At 53.0% G+C, this 17805-nt stretch overlaps 2 protein-coding genes across 5 annotated transcripts in view; one reads left to right on the forward strand and one right to left on the reverse strand.

The window, feature by feature from the left end:
* Positions 1-503: 503 nt before the first annotated feature.
* Positions 504-2182, forward strand: PRRT1B (proline rich transmembrane protein 1B). 2 transcript variants are annotated; one of them, XM_064524060.1, is made up of 4 exons: positions 504-548; positions 710-951; positions 1074-1214; positions 1341-2182. In XM_064524060.1, the coding sequence occupies exons 1-4, from the start codon at positions 539-541 to the stop codon at positions 1485-1487; spliced, it is 540 nt and encodes a 179-aa protein (XP_064380130.1). In that variant the 5' UTR covers positions 504-538; the 3' UTR covers positions 1488-2182. The 2 variants fall into 2 exon arrangements, with proteins under 2 accessions (XP_064380130.1, XP_064380129.1); XM_064524059.1 differs by lacking the exon at positions 504-548 and having other exon boundaries at positions 563-951.
* A 753-nt stretch (positions 2183-2935) lies between these two features.
* Positions 2936-17805, reverse strand: part of RAPGEF1 (Rap guanine nucleotide exchange factor 1) — an 89487-nt gene continuing 74617 nt past the window's right edge. For all 3 annotated transcript variants that reach the window (XM_064523775.1, XM_064523777.1, XM_064523776.1), the window contains 13 exons: positions 17242-17330; positions 15784-15895; positions 14045-14120; positions 11099-11187; positions 9999-10087; positions 9426-9611; positions 9185-9269; positions 8862-8956; positions 8267-8345; positions 8014-8115; positions 7486-7583; positions 6086-6214; positions 2936-5597 (listed from right to left, as the gene is read on the reverse strand). In XM_064523775.1, coding sequence (XP_064379845.1) covers positions 5447-5597; positions 6086-6214; positions 7486-7583; positions 8014-8115; positions 8267-8345; positions 8862-8956; positions 9185-9269; positions 9426-9611; positions 9999-10087; positions 11099-11187; positions 14045-14120; positions 15784-15895; positions 17242-17330 — 1380 coding nt within the window. In that variant the 3' untranslated portion in view covers positions 2936-5446. The remainder of the gene's footprint in view (positions 5598-6085; positions 6215-7485; positions 7584-8013; positions 8116-8266; positions 8346-8861; positions 8957-9184; positions 9270-9425; positions 9612-9998; positions 10088-11098; positions 11188-14044; positions 14121-15783; positions 15896-17241; positions 17331-17805) is intronic.

Raw genomic sequence — 17805 nt, forward strand, 5'->3', positions numbered from 1 at the left:
ATGTGTTTATATACGTGTATGTATAATATACACACACACACACACACACACACACACACACACACACACACACACACACGGAGGTGTGTGTATATATACCTACTTATAATAACCATGGACACAGGTAGATACATAGGGTGCTCTACATATATGTGCATAAATATATATTTCACCGTATAAATAAAACTTTTCATGCATTTGTCTGTTGCGTATTGAAATGTGTATAAACTTTCTGACCTATATGCAGCTTGCATGTGGTATATTACATGCTTAGTTTGCTCTGCAGCACCTGTGCCTATGTGTGCAAGCACAGGAGCGAGGGGGAGGCGGGCGGGAGGCACCCCAAAACGCTCTGCCTCCCCCCCCCTCCCGACCCCAACGGGCCCTGGCAGGGGACCCCGGGCAGGCAGGTGGGGGAGCGGCACCAGCCCTGCCGTGGTGCCGGGGGCCGCTGGCGCGGCCATGGGCAAACACCCTGGTCAATGATTAATGACGGCCCGGCCCCGCGTGGCGGCGACAGCCCGGGAGCGGCTCGGCCATGCAGCCAGGTAAGTCCCGCTCGGGCGCTGCCACCGCCTGGGCCTCCCCGGCCGAAAACACCCGCCCCTCTCGTCCCCCAAGTCCTGCAGGGCCTCGTGAGGCGCCCGAGGCCCCACGGCCTCCCCGCCAGGCCCGGTGATGGCAGCCCCGACGGTCTCCGTCTCCGCAGGGCCCGCGGCGGCACCAGGGAGCCCGGAGCCGGGGGCCGCAGCCCCCCACGAAGCCCCCAAGGAGCCGGCGGCCGGCAGCACCGCCTTCGCGGGGGACCCGCCACCCTACTCGCCGCCGGACCCGAAGACCTGCCACCTCCTCTTCCCGCCTTTCCAGCCCGTCGTCTGCCAGCCGGCGGCGGCCTGGCCGGGCCCCTACGCGCCCCAGGGCCCCCCGCCGGGCCCCCTGCCCTACACCATCGTACGTAGCCCCCAACCCAGCCGGGAAACCCCCCCCCCCCCCCCCCCCCAACCAGGGACGGGGGCCGCGGGGCGCTCGGGGAGGGAGGGGGCCGCGCTGACCCGCCGCGCTCTGCCTTGCAGTACGATGGGCAGCTGGGCGCCGGGCCCCCCGCCGCCCCCCGCCAGCAGCGCCCGCCCAAGGACTACATGGTGGAGGCGGTGCTGGTGACCATCTTCTGCTGCTTGCTCACGGGCCTCGTGGCGCTCGTCTACTCCAACGAGGTAAGGCCGCCACCCCCCTCCCCGTCACCGTGCTGATGGCAGCAGCTCGGCCGCGTCCTGCTCGCATCGAAGGTGTCCCAGCACCCCGGGCTCTCCTAACCGCGCTCCTTCTCCTCCCCGCGCCAGACCCGGGCCGCGCTCAGCCGAGGAGACCTGGCGCGGGCCAAGCTGGCCTCCAAGAAGACGCAGTCCCTGGTCCTCTTCAGCCTCCTCTTCGGCTTGTTCGCCTCCTTCAGCTGGGTCGTCTACGTCCTGGTGGCCCTCTACCAGTGACGGGGGCGCGAGGCCACCGCCGTCTCCTCCCAGTGAACCCCGGGCAGGGGACGGGCTGGGAAGGGGCAGAATATGGCCGTAAAAGCATTACCGGAGCTGACAGGACACAAATGCCCTCCCTTGCGGGACTCCCAGGCTCCAGGAGCCAGGCCGGGGAGCAGCTGCCCCTGGGAAGGGGCAGGATGGCGCCGGGGAGCAGTGATGCCGCTTGCCTTCCCCTGCAGCCGCCGCAAAGCTGAGCAGAGGCTGCTCCGCTCCGAGCGAGCCGTGCGGCAATGGCAACGCCGTGTCCGAACCCGGACCCCCAGGGCTGCTCCCCTGGGATGTTCAATCCCGTCCCTGCGGGCTGCACTTCGGGGGTGCGTGGTGCCCGGGGGCGGCAGCCCGGCTCCCGGGACATCACGAGGAGACGTTTGCAGGACTTTCTGAGCAGAGCGACCTGCAGTCTTCCAAAATCCCAGCTGGAAACGGAGCAAAGAGCCAAGCAGCAAATGCAGGGCCACAGCACGTGGCTGCTTCACAAGGACAGCTCACTGCTCCGGCCATTCAAGCACATCAGAAACCCCCCAATAATTACTAACGGGATAAAATATTTAAAAAATGGTATATGTTGCTTCTATAGTAATTCTGCACAGATGCACATGCTGTATTGCTACTTTTTTGCTGCTGCTGTTTAAATAAAACAGGTGTATCCAAAGCTCGCGTTTCCCATGCGCAAGGGACCCTCTCCCCACGGCATTTGTTTGCCACAAGATTCAGGTGAATTCTCCCATAATCAGTCCCCAGGGTTTCCTCCAGAAGCAGCCAGCACCAGCCACCCCGTGAGCGGGGCGGGAGGCCAGGCCGGGCCGGCGGGTGCTGGCAGGTCCCTGGGGCAGGGCCCTGCACGGGCGGCGCTGGGGGTGGCGGTGCGTAACCGTCACCAAACTCCCCCAAATGCACCCCAGACCGCGTCAGAGCGATGGAGTTGCTCAGCAGACGTTTGCAAAGCAAACAGTGGCTGCAAGGTTGCAACACGGTGCTGCCGGGGGGGATTTAAACACCAAGAAACGCCCGCACAAGCGAGGCGCTCGGGGAAGCAGCCGTGCATCGCTCCTCCCAGCCGGCTCGGCAGTGGCCCCGCGTGCTCAGCGTCTGGGCATCCTCCTCCCCAGCCGGCAGATGCGGGTTATTTCCAGAGGAATCTTGAAGCCGGGCCAGGCCTGAAATAGCACCGGACCGTTGCCGGCAATCCAGGCCGCCGCAGGGATATTTGCAGCCCTCCGCGGGCTGTCACGAGGCTGTGGTCGGGCTGCTGCCGCCCGCACGCCGGCCGCCACATGCTCCGGCATGCGAGACGCTCTTGGCCCCGCGGCACACGGGGGATTTGCAGGGTGAAAGCAAAAGCAGGGAAGGCCGCGGGAAGGGACGAGCCCGGAGCACCGCAGAAAGCACGAGGCCACACCAGCTCCAGAGGGGGATTCGATTGTCACTTTAATCCACAGACTGCTGCATGCACCGTAAACAGGATCGTTAGGCAGGTTCGTTATTGGTATTTATTTGTCTTTAATATAAAAGTTACAGGTCTGAAATGTTCGCAGGAAGATGCCACCATCAGGACGGGGTTAGTGGTAAATATATAATACAACGTAACGCCGCGGGGCGGCGGGCTGAAACCCGGGGGCTGCTTTTAGTGCTATCACCACTCACGACACTCCTAGGAACGGCCTACGCTAGAGCACACCTCCGACGGCGACGTGCCGCGGTCGGCGCGAGCGGCAGACCACGCTGCGCCCGACGCGGATTGCATTTGCTTTTTCACAGACTTTTTTTTTTTATTTTAAATCTTATTTACAAAGAAGAAGAAGTATTACGTCCTGCTTCGAAGGCTGCGAAGCCCTCGGGGATTGCAAAGGCTCTGCCGGAGAGGGCACGCGGCTCGGGCGCCTTTTGCGCTGCTTTCGCGCAGGCCGGCTGGGGAGCGGGATCAGCCCGGCTGCTTCGGCACCGTGCGCGGAAACATGTCCCTCGGGCTGGCCAACGCGAACGGGGAGCCGGCCGTGAGCGACTGCAGCGGGTCTGACTAAACTGCCTCACGAGCGTTTATTTAATGAGAACGGTGCAAGTCGGCGCGCTGATGAGCCCCATGCCTAAACCGTCAGGGAAAGCCAGGTCTAATCCTGTGAGCTGAGCTCGGCAGCCGTCGTCCCTCTGCCGCTGGAAGGGAGCCGGCTAAGCCGCGCACCGTCTGCAGAAGGAAGCGCTTGCGACTCGGACTCGCTGCTACTGGGAAATAAATTAAGGATGCTCGGCAGACCATCCCGCGGATACTCCTTGCACGCCACGGCCCTAAAACCGCGGGGTTTTTGTTAGACAGGACTCTGTAAAAACCTGTGAGCACACGACGTGTTTCCGAAAAAGGCCTTGCAGGGCCGGTAAAACGCACAGCACACACTCGACACCGTGACCCACACTGTAAACAACCGAACGGGGAGAGCGAGGAAGGGGGCGACCCGGCCGGCGGGGGCTGCGCCGGGGGGGAGGACGACGGCCGGGCCGGGCCGCGCAGAGGGGACCGAGGGGCTGAATAAGGCACACCGAACAGACGGGGGTCAGCGCTGCGCGGGTGGGAAACGCCGACCCCCTCCCACGTGCTGGGCTGCCTGGGCCCCGCTGGCTCTGGGGACAGGCCCTCGCCGAGGCTTCTTCCCAAAATCGGACCACGAAGCGCAGCACCAAGGGTTATCCAGGTGGGACCCCCCCCCCGTAACCCCCCCAAACCATTTGGCAACAACGAGAGGAGAGAGGAACGGGGTGGAGGGGACGGGCAGGCCTGGCCTGGAGCAGGGCTCCCTCCCTGCTGGCGTTTGCAATCCCGGGAACGTATCCGCTAGCTCCTCTGCCTGGATCCTGCATCCCGCCCCGCAGCCGGCTCCGCGCGCTGCCCCGAGCTCCTTAATTCCAGCACTTGGAACGACATGGTCACCGGCTGTGAATTTCATACATACTGTTTTGCTTTTTTTTTTTTCCTATAAATCCACTGGTGTTCAGACATGCATCAAAAAAATCCCCAATGGATTCTAAATACTAATATTTACAGTCTTGTATACTACAGAATTTACTGTGCAAAAGCTAGTACCATCACTAAAAGACACGGGTTCGCAGGACGGGCGAACCGCGGTACCTCGGCTAGTCAATATTTCCAGGGCTCAAAGGGATTACCGTCGCTTAAATAATGAGATCTGAGAGGAGGAGGGGGATACGACAACTGGAGATGGCGGGTCCCTGCCCACGTTTTCAGTGCCTCTTCCGCATCTATGACCGGTGCCTTCCTCCCTTCGGGAAGGCGAGAGAGATCTGGGGTAAACTCAACACCCCTGTAAACAAAAGCGAGCTCTCTGAAAGCAGAGCTCCTCCGGCAGACAGCGGCGGATTCCTCCGCCCTCGTCTCCCGCGGCTAAAAGCGTTTCGAGGCGGCGTTACAGGGGCGAGGCGAACCCCCGCCTCCCGCGGCGGCTGCCTGCTGGGGGACGCTCCGGAGACAAGCGACTCGGTGGGTGCTGAGCTCCTGCTGAGCCTCCCTTAGGGATGGAAACAAAAGCTCGGGGCCTTCCGAACGCCAGCGAAACATCAGTCAGCAAATCAGCGACCCGCTGGCACGGGACCCCCCTTCCGCCAAGCTCCCTCCCCAGGTTAAAGCTGATCCATGGCACGGAGGGGCGGGAGGAGAAGGAAGGTGGGTGCAGCGAGCACTGGCTGATCTCCAGCCTCAGCTGCTGCCGGCTGGCGAGAAGGCGGCTCACGCACGCGTTGGCTGCTCTTGCGCTCAGAGCGCCCAACGTTCGCACGCCCAGTGATCGCTGCCAGCTGGGAGGGAGGGCGCGTCATCCAGTAACAGGTACAAACACTGAACTCCAGTCTCCTAGCTGCCCTCGGCGCGTCCGCGGAGCAATTCTCCTCGCTCGCACAAACCCCTTCTCCTAGGTTTTCTCTTCCCGGTCTGTTTTTCTCCTCGTAATGTTCCGAGGTTTGATTTTGAGAGACAGTTCCCACAAGGCCTCCTCAGCCAGATGGTCGCTGAAATCGTTGAAGAATGACACTATATCATCATTTCTTTTGATGTCGTAATGTCTGTAAAACCAGAGAGAACAGAAGGGCTGCAGTTAACCGAGATGCTGCTCGGGAACGCCTCCAGCCCAGAGCCGCCCCTCTGCTCCAACGCACACCCCGCACCGCCATCTCGGCTACCTGAGCCAGCTACTCGTGACAACGACGGGACACCAGGGAGGGGGGACACATGTGACACCCACCACTGAACTGGGAAAAAAGACCACTGATCCTGTGACACTGAATTGCAACTGTGGCTTCTACTGAAAAAGAGCCTTAAGGAAAACCTTTCCTGACCGAGAGAACACAGGAACCAGCAACAACAAAACTCTGGAGGAAAAGCTGTTGTGTGAAGAAAAGGAGTAGGGAAACTTTATGCACTGCCAGGACTCCTTAAGTTTCCATCACTCCCTTCCCTTTCCACAGCAGCTCCCGTGCCTCCGCCACCGCGGGCGGTGACCACCCCACGGCAGCATCGCAGAGCCGCCTCCGACCCCCTTCGCGGCACTCACACTTGCTGGAAGCACCTCATGCTGTCCAGGATGTTAAACTGCTGCCAGCGCTTGGAAAAGTTCACTTTGCTGTCAATGTAATCTGGGTTTCCCAGATGGACAAAGGTCAGGTCCTGCAGAATTAGGCCTCTGAAAGAGAGAAGGGGTGGCAGGCCAGGGAGTAGGCAAACAAGTACAGAGGTTAATCACGCACAGGCAGGACAGCCAGCCAAAAGGCGGTTGCACATAGTCGAGTTGCCTCCCGCTGCTGGCACCCTTAGCATCACGATTTTAAACTAGAGGGGAACATCTCCCCCCCACCCCGCCAGCAAATATGAAGGTGTTTAGATCCTATCATTGCATGCAAAGCTGAGATATCTATTGCATGCAAAGCTGAGATATCCCAGGGGTGAGGCATCGTGCTGGGTCTGTTGCTCTTTCACTGTTTGCGGAGAAGACGACCAGGCTGGAAGAAGGTTGCAATGGGGCACATTGGCCGGGGGGATAAGCCTTCCTTCCAGTTTCATGCAAGATGATTTCCCTCATGTTGAGGCTTTGCTAGCAAAAGAGTCTGTGTCTCCCTTCCTCTCTCTACCTCCCCTGCCCACCTGTGTGCCTGCACAGTGCTCCTGTGGTCCCCACCACATGAGATGCAACCTCTTCCTACAGAATTTTTACCACAGAAGAAAGCAAGACCAGGAGAATTTTTACTAGGATAAACCCAGACGCAATCTGGTATCTAGATCAGAGGGCCTGTACAGAGAAGGGCAAAGGCTTCAACCTTTCATCTGGCAACAGAATGAAGAAGCATGTGTCTGACAAGGGAGATTCCTAATTTACCAGCTCTTCTAGTCAGCAGAATCAGAGCTGACGTAGAGGAGCATGAAGCAGCTCAAAGTTGTGGGATCCATTTTACCTCAGGGGAAAATTTGTCTTTCTGTGCACAGACCCCAAAAAACCTGTGCTTAAAAAGTGTCAACTAAAGATCCAGGCACTTCATATCTCCTTTACATAGTCAATTCAAGTCAATTCACCTTTACAAAAAAAGAGAGCTGAGGCACAAAGTAAAGCATCGGAAACAGCAGGAGGTAGTCTGGGCTTTGATCGATGTTTACAAAAAGGAGTAAGATCCTCAGGGGAACAGTGGAGAGAGAAATCCAGTCATCTGATAGCAGGAATACACTGCCACAGGGAAAGGGACAGCAGTGCCCAGGGGTGTCACCCTGCTCTTCCCTAGCACACGATGAGCTGCTCCAGAGCAGGTAGGTGGGTTTGCTATAGAGATGTGGCACACCGACGCGTTATTCTAGATGTAGGGTAAAGGCAAGTGTTCAGCTGAGCAGAAGCTGCTGAGAAATCACTGAAGGAGCTGCTTGAATGTGCAGGAGCTATGGCAGAGGAAAGACAAATCCACAACTCACAGGTAAGGTATGCAGGGAGGCTCCACATCAGCCAGAGCTGCTCGGTAGGCCCGGAAGGACGAGGAGCTGTCAATCAGCGTGCAGTACTCAGCCAGGCCCTAGCAGAAGACAAAGCCCATGGCAGCACCACTGCTATAAAACCAGCTTTCTCTGCGACATCCCCTCCAGGGACCTATGCAGGCTAGGGAGTTAATGCCACCCTGCAAACAACTCCAGTTGATTTAATAAATGTGAGCCTGACTGTGTACACAGAACCTCAACGCTTTCAGCTTCAGCAAGCCTTCAATTTGCAGGGAGGAAGACGCTGTTCTCGCAGCCTGTAACTGTGCTGGCATTTCTGCCGCTGTCAGAATGCCCAGAAACGCTGCAGGTTTCCAGCACCGCGGCATTATACAAGCAGAGAGCGTTTATCCACCAGCTCTCCACACTGGGACATCACTGAGCTGTTCAAACCCACCCAGCCGTTTCATACTGTAACAAGACAGCCCTTTTTTCCCCCTAAAGATGAAAGTCCTTGCTGTTCCTTACCTCTGAGGTTTGTTTCTGCCACTCCAGCCTTCGGATGGGCGCAGAATCCAGTGCAGAAAGAATGGCCAGATAGGAATTAAAATTATTCAGCTTTCGTAAGTGCTGTGAAGAAGGAGAATACGTTACTCTAGAGCTCTGAAAAGCCTGCTGGCAACAAACAGTTCTATTCACTGGAATGTCCCACACTCCTACTCTTGTCCCCAGATACTTAATGAACAGTGTGTGTGATTCACAGCAAGAATCAAGCTGATACCTTCATAATTTTTATAAATTTAAGGAGCAGCCTCTCTCGGTCTTGGGCTTTCTCTTGCACCATAATTATTGAACGGACCCTGAAAGAACAGACAGAACAAAACAGAAAGAATGATAAACCCACTGAGGCAGAATTCTGATCTCAGATTTCTTGCTTCATTTGCAAAACGGGTAACTAATAAGGATGGATGAACAATGCTGACAAGTCCATGATGCTTTCAACTTAAATGGAGCACTTCAATTCAAAACAAGAATAGAATAATTTCAAGGATGACCATAATGAAGTAACATCACCCTTAGGAGTGCACTTATTTGCAGGGGGAATGTTTGTTTGAGGAGCTTAACAATACTGATGATAACTCTTAATTCTTACAGGTTGCTGTGCCCTCCGAAACCCTAATGATTTTGTATTTCCAGTGTTCTGGGTTCTTTGAAGAGTGCCCTGCATCTAGTTCCCAGCCAAAAATATACGCACGATGCTACTAAAAGATACAATCCTTGTAATAAGGGAACCCAGCTCAAGGAGAAATATATTGAACTCTAAGGCACTGGAGATTAAGCACAATTCAGTGCCATGGTCACTCTGATCTCCTTACCAGTAGGACATGTTATTAAAGTGCTCTGTAAACTGTGTCAGGTTGGGGCTCTTCTCTTCATTTTGCTCCTTTGCCCAAAGCAAAACTTCTGGTATCTGCCAAGGAAGAGAGAGAGAGGAGAACACCACACGTTAAAACAGGATTTCTGCCTTAAGATTCCCCAGTCGCAGCCTGTGGTCATAGGCTTTTGCTGACACAAATTCAGCTGTCTCCTACAACGCAACAGGTGTGCATGGAAAGCTGGCAGGGAGCAATACCAGAGATTGCAGAGGGTATGTGTTAAAATCCCTGCCACCACCCTCATCCCATCCTTGTCTCTGTACCTCAATTTTATAGAAGAGTTCGGCATCTAGGAGGGTCAGCTGCTCAGCTATTTCGTGACTGTGGAAATCGTGCAGGGTCCCCGGCCTGTAGGAAACAAGGATGAAGTATAAAGGCTAAGAAAATGTGACTTGTTTTCTTTCCATCATTATGTTCTGGACTAAGAAAACTGTTGCATCTGCAGGTGAGGGATGCCTGTCTCTCAGAAAGGAGCAAGATATGGTTACATGCACAATTCCTCACCTGGCTGCCACCCCACGGGCTGCGAGAGGTTTGATGGAATTGGCGTATCTCAGCATATTCTTCTGATCAACTTTATCAAGGATATTTTTGCGTAACACTCTAGCGAGGCTCAGCTCCCCGTTGCAGACTAGCCGGAACACCAGGTCCATCAGCAGCTTGAGAATTTCGTCTGTCAACTCCACTAAGCTGAGAGAAAGATGGAAAACCCAAGCAAGACATCAGAGCTACGACTCCGAGCTACGGAATTTGTATCTGCATAGTCTTATCACTCTTTCCCAAAAGCAGAACCAAGTGACTGAAATTCCTCCTCTTCCCAGCTTTTCCTTTCTTAAAGAGATTCCCCTTTCACCAGTTATTTTAAAATCACAGACCCAGAGAGGATACTGTGAAAACTTGCTCTTCCAAAAAGAGGGTTCCCTGTGTCCAGTATTGCAGCTGTCTCCTTGGTCAAGGCAGGGGATACCTAGGTACCATCTCAGATGGGGTTTAAAAAATGCAATGTTCACAGCTGGTAGACCTCCATCTTTTTACTGACCCTGTATCTCCAAGCCCAAAACAAAGAAAGCAACTCACCACAGCTCATCCACCACTCTCACCAGCACGAAGAAGGTGTTCTTACTGACTCGCTTCTTAAATGTGTCTGCGAAGTGGCAAAACTTCTCATATGTTGGTCACAAATTAAAGAATCAAGTCAGACCGACATTAGTACAACTAACGGCCACCTTGAGGAACATTACAATAGCATAACACTCTGTCTTGACTGAAACTGGTGTTCAACTTCTAGGAGATATGGGACACTAATAGCACTCTAATTAACATGGTACTAAGATACCACCAGCTGCAGATAGCAGGGGTGTGAGGAGGTTCTTACACCTTGCAGAATTCATGCTAGCAGAGCATTATCTGTAAGGCGAAATTTAATGAGCAGCAGTCCTTTGCTGTGATCCCCCCCCACCGGTCTGTGACATCTGGTCTCATAACAGGTCTCACTACCCAATTTGCTGCAAGGGGAACAGCGTGGGGGAGACAGGACAGCAAAGGCTGAAAAACCTTCCACCAGGTGGACAAAGGGAATGAGAAACAGGGTGCAGAAAACGGCCTACGGCAATGCCCCAGCACCTCTCCAAAGCAAGGGTTTTCACTGGCCATTGCTCTGCAGTGAGCTTTGCTGTGTCCTTGGCAGAACTGATCCCAGCAGAAGCACTGGGGACACGGGCTCTGCTGCAGATGGCAGTGATGAGCTGCGGCTCAGGGCAGGGTGACGTCAGGCTTCCTTTGACGTGCGGTTACAGGACCAAAACCCATGAGGCCTTTGCACTGCCTGAACTGAGACACTGACCCACTCAGCACTGCTGGTGGTAAGGGAGCCACTGCAACAGAGCCAAGGGGAAGGAGCTGCAGACAGGGCGGGTGCTCACCAAGAAGTCTCCACACTTGCTGGAGATGCTCCTCTCTGCCTTGACCTGCCCCAGAGCATTTCCCAGCTGCAGGGCGCAGAGGTGAGGGACTCCCTGCTCGGCAGCGGGCAGGCTGTGTGCGACACCTCTATGGCAAGCACATTGCTGACTGCGGTGCCAGCAGGCTTTTGCCTGAACAAATTCCCACCAGCTCCCTCCGCGATGACTGCTTGGCCCTGATCCTTGAAGAGGCTGAACTGTCTTTCATGCAAAAGGATATCTGTACTGCAGCTTCTTGATGAGCTCTTCTGGGGTAATAAATGTCCTGTATGTGGTCAGAAAGGCTTCACAGTACAGCACCAGATCTACAGGGAAAGATAAACACCCTGCGTTTAGAAAAGGAAGCTCATTCTTAGGTTGAATCCAGCCTTACAGAAAGAGGAAGGGGACACAATTTGACAAGGAGCTTTACAGAAATGCTGCGTTGTTGCTTCTTACCAGCAGATGGACCCTAAGGCATGAAAGCAACAGCAGAGCTGCCCCGACCCCAGCGGCCTGGCTCCCCTTGGAAGCAATTGCCTTGCTCTTCGGCTTAGGGGATCACGAAAGGGGTCAGGGAAAAACACCTGTCTGTGGGTCGGAAACGTTTAATAACAGGTCAAGGAAAAGTGTGCTGAGGGCCTTGGGGATACTTTAAAGAGAAGACGTGACTATGAGAGATGGGTGTCTGTTCTCTGTCTTTATTGCCTAGGTAGCACAGAGCTGTGCAGGAAGAACAGGGTCACTCTTCCCTCACAACAGGAATGCACGTATTTAAAATGATGATATGGTGCCGCAGACCCTCCCCGCCTCGCCGCGATCCAGGAAAACTCCCTCAGGAGAGCGTAAATGCAAGATCGTTTCCAGCCTAAAGAGGAGTAAATTGTACAGCAAAAACCGACCCTGCCATGACCATGACCGCCCTGCCGTGCTGTGACCCATGGCCGCGACACAAGCGCTGACCCGGTGCATGCAGAGAACTGCTGCTCGTTAAGCTGCGCCCCGGGGTGCCCCAGGCCCCAGAATCACAGGGGCTTTGGCTATTGCCACGGGCCCAGAGGGTGCAACTCGAAAAAGCAGGAACCGCAACAGGGAGAGCAGCTTTCAGGTTCGGACTGCAGTACACCAGCAGTGCTGGGCCAGGCTCGGTCACTGCAGACAGCAGGGTCAAAAAGGAAGCTCAGCGCCGGTATAAACCACCACGCTGCAGCGCAGTGACCCTCTGCAGCGGCACGGCCTGCCGCCCTTCGCTGGCAGGGCTGGGGGACGCAGCTCGTGCCGTGCCTGCCCAGGCAGGGCCGCACACGTGCGGCTGGCCTCAGCCGGGGCGAGAGCACCCCGCACCCACGTGCTGCACCCTCGACCCGCGGTGCGTGAAAGGGGAGGGAAGGGCAGATTTGCGCCTTGCTACCTGCAGTGTTTCTCTTGGCAGGCACCTCGCCCAGAGACGCTCTGCCTGCTCTTCTCAAATCAGAGAGTTGCTTTTAGTTAAAGACATCCAGGCTTAAGCTCTAAAGCCAGAGGTTGGGTGGTCATGCCAGGGGTGAGTCCTAGGCCTTGTCCGGCTGTAATCCTGCACTCACAGCAAGCGCGTGTGGCTGAGAGCACTTAACTGACCACGGATTTTATTCCTGAAGACCACAAGTCTCCTTTTATGCCTTATTCCATTTAGCTCTTCTACAAAACTCAAATGGACAAGAAGCATCATGCAACAGGGCGTGGAGTTACATTTATTCTGGGTTCCCATCTGCCCAAAAGGCAACGTGAGGTAATACAGCTGGTCTGCTCTGGCACTCAAAGCTGCCAAGAAATTCATCTTTAAAGGAAAGCCTCTTAACTATACCCCTCTGTGCAGTTTGGCTGATTGATTTACAAGCCCGGAATTCTTCTCATTGTAAGCTTAATTCATTAACCCTCTCAGTCACCCAAACAGTGGGTTAGCATAGCACAAATTCCTCCATGCTCCATTCAGCTCAACGGCTTGGCGGAGTGCGTAAGGCTAAGCTCTGTGACTATTCTGAGCAATGCGCTGCTCAGGCCTCCCTCCACCCATCCGCTCCCCCTGTCCCCCCTGCTGTGTATTTAAAACCCTGCTCTAGTTTTTCCAGTCTTGAGAGGTCCTCCACAGCTTTCACCTCACTCTTTGCAACATCCGCAAAGCTCACCATTCATGAACTAGTTGTCTAACACACGTCCCTTAATCCAGTAGCTGTCTTTAAACGGCAAGAGTATGGAAGAAGTTTTTCCAATGTGACGCTTGTTCTGGAGTACAGCAATAGTAAACCAGAGCTTCTCTATTCCATTTTCAGCTTTTTTACAAGGGATATTTTCACCACCTTGACTTTTTTTACATATCTAACCATAGCATAATGAATTGTGCCCCTCTTTCTACTATGTTCCCAACTTTGGTCTTTTGTGCCTGGGTTGGATGTGTGATGTAGACTGTATATCCGCCAGCAGAAGGATTTTCTTCCCAGTCGAATGGTTCTGGTAAGCAATTGCAAACACCTTATGCCACAGTAAAAAAGCTGCCATTTAAAAACACACATGAAAGTTATTTCCCCTTTGACTGATCAAGCCTCTAAAATAGCTGAGTGGTTCAGCAGGTCAGTGCATGTTGCTTTGCGTCCCAGGAGATAAGGAGATCAATTCTGGTTAAGGCCATCAGCACAAATGTGTTTGGCAGGTTCAAAATCACTCCTTGGGAATGCCGCAAAGGCTATCTTTGTCACAGGTCTCAGAAAGGAGCTGCATCATGTGGGAGGTGACTGGGTTTGGAAAGATAAAGAAGGGTTTTAACAAATAGGCCACAACAGGCCATTTGCAGCTGCTCTTTCGGAAAGCGGCGGCCTGCCTCAGCAGGCACAGAGTCACCAACGCAGCACCGTCACCAGCTCCGCTGGTGGGCCTTGCCTTCCAGATCTCGGCAAGGGCTTTAAGGAGTTAATACCATCCCTGCTGCTAAATGGAATGAACAAGTGCTTATCCAGCTTACCTCTGTTTCACCAAAGATAAGCACAATCCTCCCCACAACTCACAGGATCATTAATGCCGTCCTCTCCACCCCGGCCCCGCTGCATATGGTAACTTTGCAACTGCTCACACTAGAGAGAATCAGCTTAAAAGCAGCAAAAGACCACACCAGGCTGCCCTCTCCAGCTCGCTTGGGTGCATCCACTGTACCTTTCCTGTCGGTCTCTGTTGCATGCACCAACAAAATATCTCCGGACCCGCCACGAACATCTGGCCCATCATCTCCCTGCAATGAGAACAGAAACACATTACACATAACCCACGCTCCCTTTGGCCTGATTTGCCATCTCTGACGTCCAAACTCAGCATTAACTGGCAAAGCACACAGTGTTCCCGGCACTGCTCACAGCACAAGCTGGGACGTGGTCTTAAGTGCTGGGCTAATCCCGCAATCCGAGTACAACATTTGGTGTCCCAGGTGAGGAGCTAGGCTAATGCTCACTCGGGGCTGCTCACTCTTTGAGGCCAGGCTGTGAAGTGCAGTGAAAGCTGAACCTTCTGCCCACCAAAGAATGAGCAGAAATGTCCCAGACTCCCCAAAGCTCCCAAAAGACCATTAACAGAGCAGCAACACTATGTGAACTGTCTCAAAGTGCACGATCATGTATCACAGCGGCTGTGGGGTGAAAGGTCATGCATCCGACTTAAGTGTTTCTGAAACTTCAAAACCTAGCAAGTTAATTCCATAATCTGGAACTATTTGGCTGGAGGTCACCTGAAGCGATCCAATATGCAGGCGCAGGAACCCGGGCTGCTAACTGCCTGACCCCTGCCTTGCCACTCTCTAAAAACTTCTTTTTTCTAGCTACTGCAGTTCACCACCAAAAAATATGCAAAACGAATCTATTGCTTAGCCAGTGGTTCCCACGCTACAGGAAATGGCTCACAGCAGATCTGTAGCAGTTTTGTACTGTTTTAAACATGCAGACTGCAAGAAAAAAAAAAGAAGTTGAGGATTGACACAGATCTGATAGTCCAAAAATGTTCAGAAATCACCAATTTTTAAATTTTTGTTAAGGACATATTCGTTCCTGCAGGGTGAAGACTAGAATCAACGTCTGGCTTCCCTTAGCAATGTCTCTGTCATTTCCATATGTAAAATACTGAAAAAAACATGGATTTGCAGCCATGGAGCAGCTACGTCTGAGACGTGATTTTATCGGGTGATCCTCTGGCAAGATTCATGAAATACTACTCGGAGAGCAATAGCTTCTCACTCACTTTTGTGCATCTCGGCTGACCAAAGAACACTCCTGAAGTGCCAGCAAATGACATACTCCCTCTGTTTTTCATACTAGCCACCTGATAGTCTGAAAGGTTCGAAGGCCTACCTATTCCCTCTAGCCCCACGTCAGAGACAGCTTGGTTCAAGAGCACAGCAAGCAAGCAAAGATGTCTGGGAGTGCACCCAAGGCTAGAAACAAAGCCATTTCTCAAATACAGGAACAGTTACTTTGGCCGCTCTTCCAAAGCCAGGATCAGTAATATAAGGTCCTACTGGGGAAATCTGCCTTCAGACTGAAAGGCCAACACCATAAACCTTCACCTGGATTTATTGTGTTCAGACTCTCAGGTGCTTCATTTCAGACTGTAACAGGCAGAAGAGGTGGGAGGGAGCAGACTGGGAAAAGGGCACCAGATGAGCTGGTTTTAGAGAGACATTGCACATTTTGTTAAACCCACACTCAGTGCTGATGGTCCCTGCCTGTACTAGCATCTCACAGTTTCACAACAGTTTGCACGCATAAAGCTGCATACCGTGTCAGCTATAACCTAGTTTTTCCTATTGGCACAAATAAAAGCTGATGCCTTGCCTGTGCACTCACGGAGGTCAGATTTCAATAGATCATAACCCAAAGAGCATGAAAGTGACCCCTGAAAGCACCTACCTCTTGCTTCAGCGTTAACCTGGCCATAATTTCATTGTGGTCAATCAGGGATAGTTCGTCTACCTCTTCCTCCAACTGTGACGATTCCAGTGCATCTGGTGACTGCTGCTGCCTGGAAGAAAGCAAACAACCATCAGTGCCATCACCAGCCGGACAGGGGAGGAGAGGCTGGGTGCAGCTGAGCTCTCAGTGTTCAGACCTTCATTAAGCTGCTCTGAGTACACAGGAAGTCCGGAGGTAAATCCTTTGCCAACAAGCCCAAATATCTAGCTCTAATTCTGTTGCTTTGTGCATCTCTTGGAAAAGAGAATGATGAACTTTCAGGACCTAAACACTTGCCTTCCTGGATTTCTGGCTGGCAGGATTTTATTATGGCCTGCATGAGTATATGCTTTTGTGTCTCCTTAATCTGTCAAATTTTCAGTGCACACAAATCTAAGCCCTTCTTCAAATATATAGAGACAAAGCATACTGTACATGCATATCTTTTAGTCAGCTCACAACCCATTCCACTGCTACAAGGGGAGATGACAGGCTGTCTTCTTGCAGGAAGATATGGCGAAGAGCTCTTACCACTTCTCTTTCTGTACATCCAAGACCCTAGCACTCCTAGCCCTAAAGGGAGGTACTCTTACGCCTGGGCACAGGCTGTGCCTGGATTCCTTAAAAATAAATAAATAAATGAATACATAAAATGCACGTGTCCTTCACAGCTTTCCCCAGCCACAGACCCAAATCCCTTGCACCGACCAGTGCTTTTACCAGATACCGAGCTTTGTAGAGCCCTGCTGCATTGTCTTCTTCACTGCAGGGATTAAAACCCTCAAACCAGCTGTAGGAAAATGGGGGAGGGAAGTTGACTGTCACACACAGAACAATGCTCTTCCCTATCTTCGCTTTAAAAATTCAGCTGAAGAGCAATCTCAAGCAGCAGGGAAGCACTCACTCCACTTCTACTGAAGCCCATCTGTTACAGCCTGCACCTCTTCATTTACATAGACAAATGATAGCTAAGAGCATTAGAAGGGATATAAAGCCTCCTGCTTTGGGGCCTCAGCCAGCCGCTAACTAGCAGAGTTAGGAAGAAATTCCCTTCTGGAAGCCTATTTCCCAACAGCGATACAGACTTTTCTTGCATGTTTTCCTGGAAGCCAGAGGGACCAGCCAGTGTCAGTGACAGGAAAGCCAATTACGACTAACACAGGCTGCATTAACCCTTGCTGGCCTGTTGCGTTAAGTAACGCCACCTTGTCTGGATCCTCCTTGTTCAGCGGGATCCCACTGCTCACCAGCTGCGCAACCAAGTGGGCTCAGGGTCTGGAGAACTTTGAGACGGTTGGACGCAAAACAGGAGGCAACCTAAGGGCTGGCTGGTAGCGAGCTGGGCTAAAAGGATGTCGGTGACACTCCGCACGCTTTGAGGGCTGGACGCAGGTGTACCACGGGAGCCAGGCTCACCTTTCAGCACCATCTTTGCCTTCCTTCCCCATGGCACTGCTGTTCGAAGTGGAGTCTTTGGAGTGGCCGTCTTTGATGGAGGGAGATTCCTACAAAGAGAAGGAAGTTTTTCATTATTACACAGGATCCTGCCCCACAACTGCACTTGCATTTACAGTCTTACTGCCTCTAAACGGCCCTTTACTGTAAATTCCAACAGAGCGGTTAAAGATTGATGCAAGTTAATGCCAAATGCCAGGAAAACACAGAAGTTAATTAGACAGGAAATTTGGGACCATCTCTGGAGACGAGTGTAATTAGTATTGTTTGCTTTTAACATTGTGAAATGATGCTGAAAGTTACAACACAAGTCAGCTGCTGTCTTGGATTTTAACCCTCTCACTGCCTTTTTTTTTTTTCCTACCCTCACTGTTGAAATATACTTGCCTTCTGCTTTAATCAGTATGGTCAAAGCCAGCTCTAAGGTCTCCAGTTTCAGTTCCCCTCCTAGTTACAACCCCCAAAAGACTAGATCATCTTAGTGGGCAGATGCAGGCTGCCTTTTCCACCTCCCTTCTCTCCCGA

The sequence above is a fragment of the Dromaius novaehollandiae genome, chromosome 20 (genome assembly GCF_036370855.1).
Source record: "Dromaius novaehollandiae isolate bDroNov1 chromosome 20, bDroNov1.hap1, whole genome shotgun sequence".
In the NCBI taxonomy this organism is placed as follows: domain Eukaryota; kingdom Metazoa; phylum Chordata; class Aves; order Casuariiformes; family Dromaiidae; genus Dromaius; species Dromaius novaehollandiae.